The following is a 13,046-nucleotide window of genomic DNA, read 5'->3' on the forward strand; positions in this document are numbered from 1 at the left end:
AATCCCAATAACATATGTATGCTTCAGCATTCCCACAATAATAATAATAATAATAATAATAATAATAATAATAATAATAATAATAATAAAAAGTGTGATTCTTGGGTTCACTGAAGAGTCCAAATTGTACTTCAGTGGGGATACAATGTACATGTACAGGTATCCGCTCCCCAAGATCCTGTAAATCAACTATTTACGTTGGTTCTGAATAAATGAATCAGATTTTAGTCAGATCAAACGGATGCGTTTATTCAGTCAGGATCTTCTTTAGCACATCACAAATGATAAAATAGTCACTTCCATTGTTTCCAGAGAGGAACAAAGTTTTGTAGTGTGACATGATTTAGACCCAAAACTTCTTCACCTCACAGTTTTAATAGCAGGAATCCAACTGCTGAATTAGTAAGAATACAAAAGGCCTCGGTGGATATAAGAACATTGAACTGAATGAAATGTGCCTTGCATATGATGTGATGCCTAACCAACAATTCTGTATGAATGTAACACTTACTGGGCACAAAATGTCTAACTTTTTTTTCTTTCTCTTAAAACTGTGGCAAGAGGTCAGTTTCCAATACTTACCAAATCCATCTTTTGATAACACCATCACGTCTCATAATATACAAAAACGCAATATGTGTGCTGTTATAGAGACAGGCCTTTCAAACACAGTTACATTAATATTGATCTGTGATGCATTGGAAGATCCATACAGCTCTCAACCACTACATTCCAATACCAGTTCACACTGAATATGTATCTAAATAACATGACAAAAACAAACAAACAAAAAAACGAAATAAAATGCATCACACACACAGGAAATGCTGATGCAGATTTGATTTCTTTAGCTAGCTATAGCGCTCATACACGCCATTTTGTCTGAAAGTGCCCTCCCAAAAACTTTTCCAGGTTGAAACAAGCCATTTGGTTGCCATATTCTCACATTATCTGCTTTTTTTATTGAAACATACGCCTTCAAAATGAATTTGTAATGCTTGACATCATTTTCATCTGTAAATCAATCTTTGGTACACAGATGGAGTTGGGCCAATTAGACGAGGAATTAACAGACTATTAAGCGGAACTAAAGGATGGCAAAATGCAGAGGTCGCAAAAATCTGATTGGCTCAAAAAATAATATCTATTCAGCATTTATTTCCTCATAATACATTAACTTTATTCTTGTGAAATTATGACTTTATTCTCTCTTCATAATATTTAGATTTTATTATTGTGAAACTGCATGTTAATGTTTTATGCCAGGTATTGTATGTTTAAATCTGTGATTGGCTGGCAACCAGTCCAGGGTGTACCCCGCCTACTGCCCAAAGCCAGCTGAGATAGGCTCCAGCACCCCCCGCGACCCTTGTGAGGAATAAGCGGTCGAGAAAATGGATGCTTAAATAAAGTTGAGTTGAGAATGTATTTCATGTAAAATTATGACTTTTTTTTTCTCATAAAACTATATTTCTTAATATTGGGTCTTTTTTTTGCTCACAATATTCAGATTCTGTTCCTCATAATCTTACATCTGCATTCTCATAAAACTTTTTTATTATTATTATTATTTTTGCGTAAACATTTTTGCACTAGTCAGAAACAATTTCTTCTCATATTACAATGTTTACTTAATTTTTTTCACATAATAATATTCAGTTTTTTTCATGTGGCCCTGATGCGGCAGTGATAAAATATTGTTTTAAAGAATTGTACAGATACTTAGAAACTTATATTTGAAAGCAAGACAGGTGTTCACTAAGACAACAGCAGGAGCTACTTTACAAAAAGCACAAAGCAGTAAAAACTACAAATCAACTCTTTTTTTAAAAACCATCAATAACATAACAGATTAGCAACAAAGTAATCAAGTAAAATGGTTGACATAAAGTGCACAGACGACTATAAATACCCTGTGTCAGAATATCAAACAAAACGCTGAAAAAAGGATGAAAAATTCACCAGAACAAAATAGTTTGGACACAACAGTTTTGACAAAATTTCTCATTCATATCATGAGCATTTTTTTTAGGTCCTCCCACAAACCAAAGAGCCTTCAAGCGAAGTCCCACATTGGATTCCGACATATTGATTGGTTCCTACAAATACAAATTTCAACTCAATTTGAAATTGCAGCTTACTGAAAATTTGAGGAGAACTCACATTCAGCAACGCTAGGACGTTATTCGGTGATTTTGCTCAGGGATTATTACTTCAGTTATGTCCGACAAAGATCCCTATTGATTTGAAATACAAACCCAATGAAATCCAATGTGAAGTTACACCACGTACAGATAGATGCACGATCAATGCCCCCGTCCCAGTGGTCAATTTTACATATTCCACAAGAGATCTTCTTGCAGTTCCTTCTAAACATACTTTGCGCACACCAATTACACTCAAGTCCGTTATGCTTCGACCAAGAAGCCTCTCCTGTACTGAATTTAAAGGGAATGAAAGGAGTCAATATGTTTGGTTGGGAATCAAGATTCATCCTGCACACGTCTATATTCAGTTAGACCGCATTTTGCGCTAGACTTGCACTGGGCACAAAAATGGAGTACTTGAAGGGAGTCACTTCATTTGGTGGTGAAACAAGTTGGCTATGTTCACGCCCACAATGGTGCAAATGCGGCATTCTGCACGGCTCTGTGAAAATACCAAAACTTAGTCTACCCCGCCCCTGTGCAAATTTGCACTGCTTCTTATGCCAGACTTGCGCTGTGTGTGTGAAAACCGCGCCTCAATCTGCGGATGATTTTACACGATTTGATCTGATATGTGTGACACATTGTCCATGTTGTTCACGTGAGTGGAGAGCGACTTTCGACTGTCTGTGCTCATCCGGGTGCTTATTCTCTTCTGTCTCTCTTGGTCTTGACCGTGACAATGGCAAGAAAAGGCTGCTTTGAACTCCTCACGGAACTTTCCTAAACAAAAAAAAGAATGTGAAATATATTCAGAGACATTTCAAACATGATCTTTTTAAAAACACTATTTATTGAGGCAATTACCATATTCTTTACAACTATTATGGAAAACTCACTTGACACGAAATACTGATGATAACAGCCAAAATATTTAAGCACGAAACACCGGTGCAAGGACATAATATTATTTTCCAAGAAAAAAAATGCACGTGAATTTAAAAAGCATTCAGACCATCATTCCTATTCCTAGGCATCATATTTGATTCAAATATTTAATTTAATTAAATTATGAATATAAATAAATTTTAAAACAGTTCATTTTGAAATAATAAAAATATGGAACATACAATAAAATAACGAATGCAATTAATTAAACATGTATTTAAAATATGTCAAATGCACTACATTGTGCTATTAGGTGCCACGTAAATTAAGATAAGATCATCATTATTGACACTTTTTGTGTTTGTTTGTTTATTTTTTGTGGTTATGTGAGATATTTCTAATGTAAAATGGGTGCCTTGGCTGAATTCAGTTTGGTAAATATTGCACTAGAGGGCAGTAGGGAGCTAGTGCTCGATTGGTCCGTTGGTGTGTTAACAAACTCACCGCTGAGGAAATTGTAGATGATGGGATTGAGTGCACTGTTGGCATATATGAGCCAGTGTGAGAAAGTAAACCAAGCATACACTGTCTCTCGGTCACTCGTGTTCTTGAAGGTCCCAAAGACTCTGCAAGCACAGTAAAAATCAATAGCAAAAGTTGAGACTTAATCATCTTGAATTTAAATCACCAAGGTGAACTTGTGTTTGCTGATTTGATGATGTATTTTTCAGGAACAGAATGGACTGCTATACCTTTTCATCACATTGAGAACGCTGATAGGCAGATAGCAGAGCGCAAACACAAAGAGCACCACGATCAGCATACGAGCCGTCTTGCGCCGCGCCCGGATCTGTTTGATCTCAGCACAGACGGTGCTGGTCTTTACACGCACAGACTCCCCGGGCCCGGGAGTTGCCGCTGAGCACTGCATGGTCTTCCACTTCCTCTGCAACACTGATGTGCTGCCAGGAATCTGTCAAAGACAAATACAGTAAGCATGCATACATTGGATGGCTCACAGAAGTGTAGCAGCACATTGAGAACGGCTCACCTGTTGACACCAAAGCTTGTGACAGATCTGGATGTAGGCCAGCACCATGAGACACAAGGGTGCAAAGTATGTGACGATGAAGAAACAGCTGTGATACACCTTGGGGTAGATTTCAGCTGAAAGGAGCACAGACAAAGAGCACATCAATAACTTGACTGTGGGAAATTGATCTCAAGGATTGACAGTTCTGACCGAGTTCACTTGAGTTTGTCACAGCCCGGGGATGTTTTCCTTTGTTGCAAAATGGGATCCATTTACATATATGCAAAAAAATATATATATTGACCTTTTATCTGCAGCACGAATGCTCAGCCTACAAGCCATCAAAAGCTCAATATGCGCTTGGCCTTGGCGTCAGCGAATCAGCAAAATTGTAGCAACAGTGCTGATTTTATATTTAACTTGAATCGAATCCTACTTGAAGCATAAAGTGGGCATTTGTGGTGATAGTAATGATTCAGCCATGCAGAAGGTTTATTTGTTGTGTGTGAAAATTACGAGACGTCACACCAAATATTTTTACTGCTTCGCTCCTCTATCAATATGAGATAAAGATGTACGTTAACATTGTGGGACGTGATGTGATTTTGTTTGTTCTTTTTTTGTGTGTGTTTCGCTTTTAGCCTGTCACTACATTAAAAGATCGGATTTAACAAAAATAAATTAAAAAAATCTGAATTGAGCATGACACACTGCAGTGTGAATTTAGTCTAAGTCTCACACATAACACTTGGTTAAATTAATACTGACAAATGACAGTTTTGAGCATGTTTGTAGTGAGAGGGTTACTGTTTAAATTGGAGTATGATAAAGTCAGACACGACAGTCTTTCTTGAGAAAAAAAGCAATGGTAAGTCAAAGCTCTGTTTAGTAAAGATTTTAGGGATTTTAAAATGAAACTCAGAGAAGTATTATTTGAACCACCATTAGTAGGCTACATGGTTTATGCTAGTTGTTGATCCTGCTTGTATGAATATTTAATTGTCTATACGAGTTAATCCATCCATCCATCCATCCATCCATTTTCTTGACCGCTTATTCCTCACAAGGGTTGCTGGAGCCTACCTCAGCTGGCTTTGGGCAGTAGGCGGGGTACACCCTGGACTGGTTGCCAGCCAATCACAGGGCACACAGAGACGAACAACCACCCACACTCACACGCACACCTAGGGACAATTCAGAGCACCCAATGAACCTGCCATGCATGTCTTTGGAATATGGGAGGAGACCGGAGTACCCGGTGAAGACCCATGCAGGCACGGGGAGAACATGCAAACTCCACCCAGGAAGGCCGGAGCCTGGACTCGAACCCGAGTCCTCAGAATTGGGAGGCGGACGTGCTAACGAGTCACCCACCGTGCCGCCCTGTACTGGATAATCAATTTCATTATTTAAAGCTCATGTAAAGTGCAACTTGTCTTCTATGAGGCTTCAAAATTGTGAATAATTAAGTCTTCATCTTCGCTGCGTTTCTCTCACAGGCCAACACGGAGGTGCTGATGCATGCTTTTATTTCTTGTCGTTTAGATTATTGTAATTCCCTGCTCTCTGGTCTTCCCAAAAAGAATATTTCAGTCCTACAGCTCCTTCAGAACTCAGCTGCACGTGTGCTGACGGGGACCGGAGGGCGGGAGCACATTACACCAGTTTTAAAATCGCTGCATTGGCTCCCCGTGCGTTTCAGGATTGATTTTAAGGTGCTTTTATTAGTTTTTAAATGTCTTAACGGTCTTGGCCCATCTTATTTATCTGATTTGCTTTTACCCTATTACCCCTCGCGGCTTCTGAGGTCTTCTGGCAGTGGCCTTTTAACTATTCCAAAGGTGAGGACCAAGACACATGGTGAAGCTGCCTTTAGCCACTATGGTCCTCACCTATGGAATGGCCTGCCGGAGAGCATCAGGTCTGCAGAGAATATTGATGTTTTTAAGAGGAGGCTTAAGACTTACTTTTTTAGTTTGGCATTTGATTGATTTTTATTTTATTTTATTTATTTATTTTTATTATTATTATTATTATTATTATTATTATTATTATTATTATTATTATTATTTTTATTATTACTTATATTTTTATTTTTTTTATCCCCTTTTATTTATTTAACTATTTTAATCTATATTGTCTTGTAGCTTTGTTTTTATTTTTTTTATTTTTTCTATCGTGTTTAACTGTTTTCTTTTAGTGTTTAAATGTTTTTATTTGGTAGTTATTAAATTTTAAGCTCCAGTGTTTTCTCATGGGGGAGCCTCCACAGTGAGAGGGATGCTTGGTCTTCATCCATCTCACTGTGGATGAACTCCTCCTGGGTGCCTTTCCTTACAGGGTACTTCTGTGCCCCGCCATGTTGTGGTTTTCATGTGTTTGTTGGGTTTTGGGTGTGTCTGTGATCATGGGGTTGGGGGGGCTTTTTCTTTCTTTTCTTTTATTGTATTATGGATGTCCAGCACTTTGAGTTGCATTTTAAATGTATGAAAGGTGCTATATAAATAAAGTTGATTGATTGATTGATGTGAATGTGTAAAACCACACCCTGTTGAAAGATAAATGCTACTTTGTGTAGCAACTTATACCTACACATCTCTACATGTTTGAGCCATGAAACAATATCCTCTTAAAGCCTCGGGTGGTTGCATTATATTCGACGGGGTCATTTCGAGGCTTACCACATCGTGACGCTAGACAGCAACTTGCTCACAAGCTAGCTGCCTAGCTAGTTCACAAGCTAGCTCACATGCTAGCAAATTTCACAGTTGTTAGGAGCACCTTGACAGCGTTGTTGATCTTGTTGCCCACCTTTCTCCTCTCCACCTTCGCACACTCTCCCACACCTGTTTTGTTTTTCACGTCAGGAGTGTAATGCATCTCTGCCGATCAATATCATTTAAACCGGTGTCTCTTGGTGGAGGTAAGTGGGTGAAAATAGTTTTTTTCTTGCCAGTTTAAAACCTTCATTCATCTTCCTTAACCAAATGAATGGTGATCACTTACAATTTGACACCTACTACAATAAATCACATTTGTGCACTACTTTGACATAATGAAAGATTTGGACTTGACTGTATTCCTTCTGATAGGTGGTTCCATTTTATTTGTGCACCTGATCGAGCAGGTGCACACCATCACAGTCATTAACGCAGTTGACTCACAACCCAAAAGCTCTGGATTTGACTCTGACCTTTCTGTGTGGCGTTTATTATATTCTCTTAATAGATTCTTGTCATTAAACCCAGTTAGACATTTGTTGGACTACTACATTAAAATATCTTCTCTGCTACGTACTGTTTTATTTAAAAAAATTAAGCGTTCAACAACAACTACAACTACTACTATTGTTTTTTATATTTATTTACATCAATAATGTATCACTGACGGTTGTTCTTCTAATATTTTGACTACAGCATACTGTAGTTTTTTGTAGCCATCTCTCCTAAACAGACATCCTGCTCCAATTCCTGCTTTGAGATTTTCCAATGTCAACTCTGACAATAAAAAGGCAAAGCAGTATGAAAGATGGATGAGTGGGTCCATCACGCACCTTCCCAATGTTCATCACACACAGTGAACAAACTGGTCTTGTTTGTGAGAGCCGGCAGCAGACTGCTGCTCTCCATCACGATGGCTTGAGGGATCATGATGATGCACGACACCACCCAGATGATAACAATGCTCTTGCAAGCCCTCTTGGCGGTGCTTTTGAACATCAGCGGGTGGCAGATGGCATACCAGCGGTCTTGCGCAATGCAGCTCAGCGTCAGGACTGACACCGAGACGGAGATAGTCTAAAAAGTAAGCAAGGGAACATCAGTCCTACATGGTTCGACAGCTGACATTATCATTTAGCTGTCTTGACTCAATTCTGTCAGACTTTTTCAAAATTGTTTTGAAATCTACAAAAGAGAACGTAGGATAATTCTTTGTTAAGCAAATTACACTGGGGAACAATATGGGGGGGTGGAAAAACATTTGAGTTCGATTTTGATGCTGATTAAAACTAAAATTGGCAAGCTGCAAAATTGCAGTTGTTTTTTTCTGAGCAGGTCAGTTTTTTTTCTCCACAGCTTACCCTCCAGATAAGCAAAATTACTCTGATTAGCTGTAGTAAGAAAAACTGATTATGATTAGATTCATCTACACCTACATGGCAACGTCTTTGTGCATTCACAATTGAGCCAGTGTGGTGAGAGGAGTGTGCAGATGGACAGTCTCAAACGCTTAGAATTTGTGTGTAAAGAGACTCTGACTCTACAAAACATAAACAAGATTCATCAGACTCAATGATCCATCCATCCATTTTCTTGACCGCTTATTCCTCACAAGGGTCACAGGGGGTGCTGGAGCCTATCTCAGCTGGATCTGGGCAGTAGGCAGGGGACACCCTGGACTGGTTGCCAGCCAATCGCAGGGCACACAGAGACGAACAACCATCCACACCCACAAGCACAAGCACACCTAGGGACAATTTGGAGCGCCCAATTAACCTGCCATGCAAGTCTTTGGAATGTGGGAGGAGACCGGAGTACCCGGAGAAGACCCACGCGGTCACGGGGAGAACATGCAAACTCCACCCAGGAAGGCTGGAGTCTGGACTCAAACCCGAGTCCTCAGAACTGGGAGGCGGACATGCTAAACAGTCATTCACCGTGCCACCCCAGACTTAACGAAACTCCAAATATTTAAAATGTTCTTTATAGTTAGTAACATTAGTTGACAAATATCTATTTTGTACATTTAAATTAGTCTTATAAATGAACTTAAATACCCTTTCCCATGTTAAATGGGAAGCAAATATGTCCTCCCTCCACCCCTTGCATGCATTGTACAAAACAATTCTGAGGTATAATTTAGTGCTATCTAGTGGTGAACTAATAGAATGCAACCAGTTTGAAGCACATACAGTACGGTGCCTCAGATATCAGAATTTGCAAGCCTACCACAAATTACTACCAATTATTAATTGGCGTGAGCGAGTGAGCGACCATGAGTGAGCAGCCCGGTGAACAGATTAGTTCATCACTAGATGGTGCTGAATATTACACACTGTCGCTTTAAAGCCATATATTTATGGTTTAATTGATTTTCAATCTTATGAAACCAGTTTGAATCTCTTATTGATGGATGTAAAGTAGAAGTCTCGCTGTACCTTGATTAATTTTGTGTTTATAATCCCTTCTTATTGTTGCTGTTAAACGCACATATATGAGTGAGTTGAATGAACCAACCATATACAGCTCTGAATTATTTCTTTCTTTATTCATTTAGCTTTCTTACATTAAAGCATTTTAGACTGTGGCTGTACATCTCCCAATAGGTCAGTACGATCATCTGTAAACAGAAAGCTAGCATAGTAGGAAATTAAGAGGATTAGCGCTGGCTTTTCTATTTACCTTGTAGCCATGGACATACCGTTGTAAATTCTGTTTCATGTTATGTTTTTTGTTTTGGTTTAGTTTTCATACGCCATCTTGGTGTTTTATCTACATACTGTACACGCACATTTATTTCATATGAAAAAGAAAAGAAAAAGGGGGATGCTATAGCTCAAAAACTTGACGTGATAGAGAAAAACAGAATTGTGTTAGATTCCGCACCCAATAATGTATTTAATAAAAGAAAAAAAAAGCTGTCAAACCTAACTTAACAAATAAATAAATAAATATCGTAAAGAATGTGTGTTTTAATGAACTGAGCAATATCTTGAACTCAAATGGACTTTTTAATGAATTTCAGTCAGGTTTCTGACCTCATCATGCTAGTAGCCTTTCCCAAACTTTTTAAAACATGCAACACCTTGAACATCTCGTTTAAACATTCAGAATATATTTGAAAGAATATTTTTGCATATTTCTTTCAAATCGCACATTCCAGCTCAATCTTTCTGGCGACACATGCCTTCAGATATGAAGCCCTAAGCGATTTTTTTGAACATCCAAAGCATGAATAGGACTGCAGCAGTTCTGCAAGCCCGTCAGTTTTGATTCAAAACATGTAAGGGGCTTTTGACTTCTTGCTTTGTGTTACGTGAGTGAAGGTGTAGATAAGAGGAGGTCAAAAAGTACATCAAACAATCCTCCCAGTCCAATACACGTCTTTGTTTGAGCAGCTCCATACACATTCCCTTACCCTTTTATCTATTCAGATATCCTGACTTAAAAAACGATTGCCACCTAGCAATTTCACAGTTTTCACATAGTTTTAAATCTTTCCTGTCTATATTAAAACAACCTTTTTAGAAATCATCCACTATGAGTTAGTTCTTACCTGTAGATAGGGCACAATTTTGCAAAGTGTCTGTCCAAAGAACCAAGTCTCAGTAATGTCGACCACTAGACTTGCAGGGAGGCAGATGATGGTCACCAAGACATCAGCAAACGAGAGGTTCACTATGAAATAGTTGGTCACAGTGCGCATGTGGCGGTTTTTCCATACTGCAAAACAAACTGAAAGAGAGAAAAAGATCAATTTGGGCATTCTCCAAGATAGGATGTATAGATATCACATGGATGGGTTTGTTGACAACTCTTCTTGAAAAGCACTTATAATATATTAATGGAATGTCATTTTATTATATTTCCTGCACATACCCAACTTAACAAGGTATCGCTTTTGGCAGTTCATTTAGATTAGAAAAGAGTTTTGGTTTTAGAGCCCAAAAGTACAAATATGTCTTATTATTTGGTTTTTGAGTTAAACGATCGTTGTGCAGTTTGTCAGTTTTTTACTCGTTATTGCCACCTCTGGCCCAAAGCAAAACTGCAGCATCTGTGTCAGGCTCGATCATGGTGTGCGTGCGAGTACATGCACGATCTTAAAGCGACAGCCATAGATGGCAAGCGAAGACATGACTTCAAATGAGGTAAGAAAAACTCCGCCCCTCCCCAAAGAAACAGTGGAGTGCGCAATGTCCGCACACTCTATTATAAAGGGAGGATAAAAGCTGAAACAGTCAGGGCTCGTCGTACTTATCTGGGCATTGGTGGAGCATGCATGATGTAGAAAAAGCTTTCACATTACCTTTTTAAACGGCACAATGCACCTTTAAGGTATAATTAGAAGACTGATGGATATTGGTCCCTGGTCCATGGCATGAACAATCAGTAGTGAGGAGACATACATGAGGTCTTCTGACATAATTTAATTGCCTGTGGTTATCACTATCTCATTTAATGAAGGTGCCACACCAGCCAAGCATGTGAGATGTGCCACATTTTAGTGTGTGGGATATAGTGCCATCTAGTGGCGAAGCAATAATTCATTCATTTAAAAAATAAATAAATAAAACACGATTAATTTCTATAATGTGTTTTTGTTTGTTTGTTTAATGTTACAGTTTTGACTCTGGCTCAAACTCTTCCAAATAGGAAACTCAACGTGTGGCTTGTGATCAGAGTTTATCTCAAGTTTCATGAAAAAAAACACTAAACATGGCCGTAAGTCAGCAATACAAAAAGGAAAAGGAAAAAAAAGCAGAGCCCTTGCGAATGGCATGTGACACTGTCGCGCCAAGAAATTAATGAACTGCCACTCCTGTGTCCCTTGCGATGTTATTATGTGTCACACAGAGAGACAGACCGCCCGGCAGACAAACTGCTAATGGAAAACAAAGTAGAAGTGTAGGGGTTAACTTGAAGAACTATTTGGTCTCGCTTGATGAGTGACATCTCATCCTTAACAAGGCTTTGGTGGTGGAAAATGCAGCCTTGATGATGAGAAAGAAGGTTTGAATAGGAATGAGTCAATCAGAGCAATCGGCAGAAAGAAGAAAATTAAATAAAAATATCTTTTCAGAAATGTTAGTTTTTGATAAACCAAAGGTGATGATAATGTTCATGTGAGGTAAACTGAGAGCATGAAATACACCCACATATAGTCTAATGGCCAACAGCCCTGCAAACGGCGATCACAATAATTCAATTAATGCACAGTCCAATCAAACCAAAAATTTCTCCTGCTATTGTCTTAGATCAATTTTTTAAATCAAGAAATATGCTTTATTTGCTTTCTTTTGGATCTTCTTGATGTCTCATTCCAGTGTAATCAAATCAGTGTGAGACCTGCACACTGTAACACTTGTTATTAAAGAACTGTTATAGCCTATATCAAATCACAATATTCATATTCTATACGGCATGATGTTGTGTATTGTGCTTACACGCACACACTGGGCTAATTAATTCTATTTATCGCTGAGAAAAATAAAGAAGAGGAAACTCACCGAGCGAGTTGCCAATGAGTGACACGAAGAACACGAAGATGTAAGCCACGATAAGAACCCACTCATAATGCTTGGGATGCAAATACTCTGTCCAGATGTAGTGCAGAAGTTCGTCGTCGTCCACCGTGGAGAGCGCGTGCAACTCGCTACTGTTGGCCCCTTGCGCGGAAAAACACTCCTCACACGTTAAGTCCCCGGTGGCCCCAGACATGATAATGGTGTGTTTAGGTTAAATATTCCTGCTCTTTCTGCTTGCCTGGTTGAGTCTGATCAGGTATTGATGGATGCTTCCTTGACGTCGACTGGAGGCTGGCCTGACCGCACTGTCGACTGCCAACAGGTACCGTGGCTGGTAGCTCACTTTAATAAGAGTGAAGCTGATGTTGGCGCTCTCTCTCTCTCTCTCTCTCTATCTCTCTCTCTCTCTCTCTCTCTCTCTCTCTCTCTCTCTCTCTCTCTCTCTCTCTCTCTCTCTCTCTCTAGCGTGGGGCCACAGGTGACATGTGGTAAGGTTCATGACTGGTGAGACACTGACTCCTCTTAAAGCTTTTAATTATGCTACAATAAATTCCCCATTGTTCAACAATGCAATATGCATTATTATGCGTTACTTGTATGAGTCAGTTTTATGTGGAGCGTGTAACCTTCAAGACATATTGAAGATGCATATAGTTCTGTCTAAAACGATGAACACAATAATATTTCTCCAGGGAGTGCAGACAGTGCAAGAGAAAAGTGTCCAACACTT

At 39.0% G+C, this 13,046-nt stretch overlaps 1 protein-coding gene across 1 annotated transcript; it reads right to left on the bottom strand.

Annotated features, from left to right (window-relative positions):
• Window positions 1-248: 248 nt before the first annotated feature.
• hcrtr2 (hypocretin (orexin) receptor 2) lies at window positions 249-12,617 on the bottom strand. The gene is made up of 7 exons (XM_077496348.1): window positions 12,299-12,617; window positions 10,345-10,523; window positions 7,622-7,865; window positions 4,087-4,202; window positions 3,788-4,008; window positions 3,540-3,661; window positions 249-2,930 (listed from the first exon to the last, which is right to left on the bottom strand). Exons 1-7 carry the CDS (start codon window positions 12,507-12,509, stop codon window positions 2,761-2,763), a joined length of 1,263 nt encoding a protein of 420 aa, XP_077352474.1. The 5' UTR covers window positions 12,510-12,617; the 3' UTR covers window positions 249-2,760.
• Between the last annotated feature and the right edge of the window lie 429 nt (window positions 12,618-13,046).

This window comes from Festucalex cinctus, chromosome 14 (genome assembly GCF_051991245.1).
Source record: "Festucalex cinctus isolate MCC-2025b chromosome 14, RoL_Fcin_1.0, whole genome shotgun sequence".
Classification (NCBI taxonomy): Eukaryota; Metazoa; Chordata; class Actinopteri; order Syngnathiformes; family Syngnathidae; genus Festucalex; species Festucalex cinctus.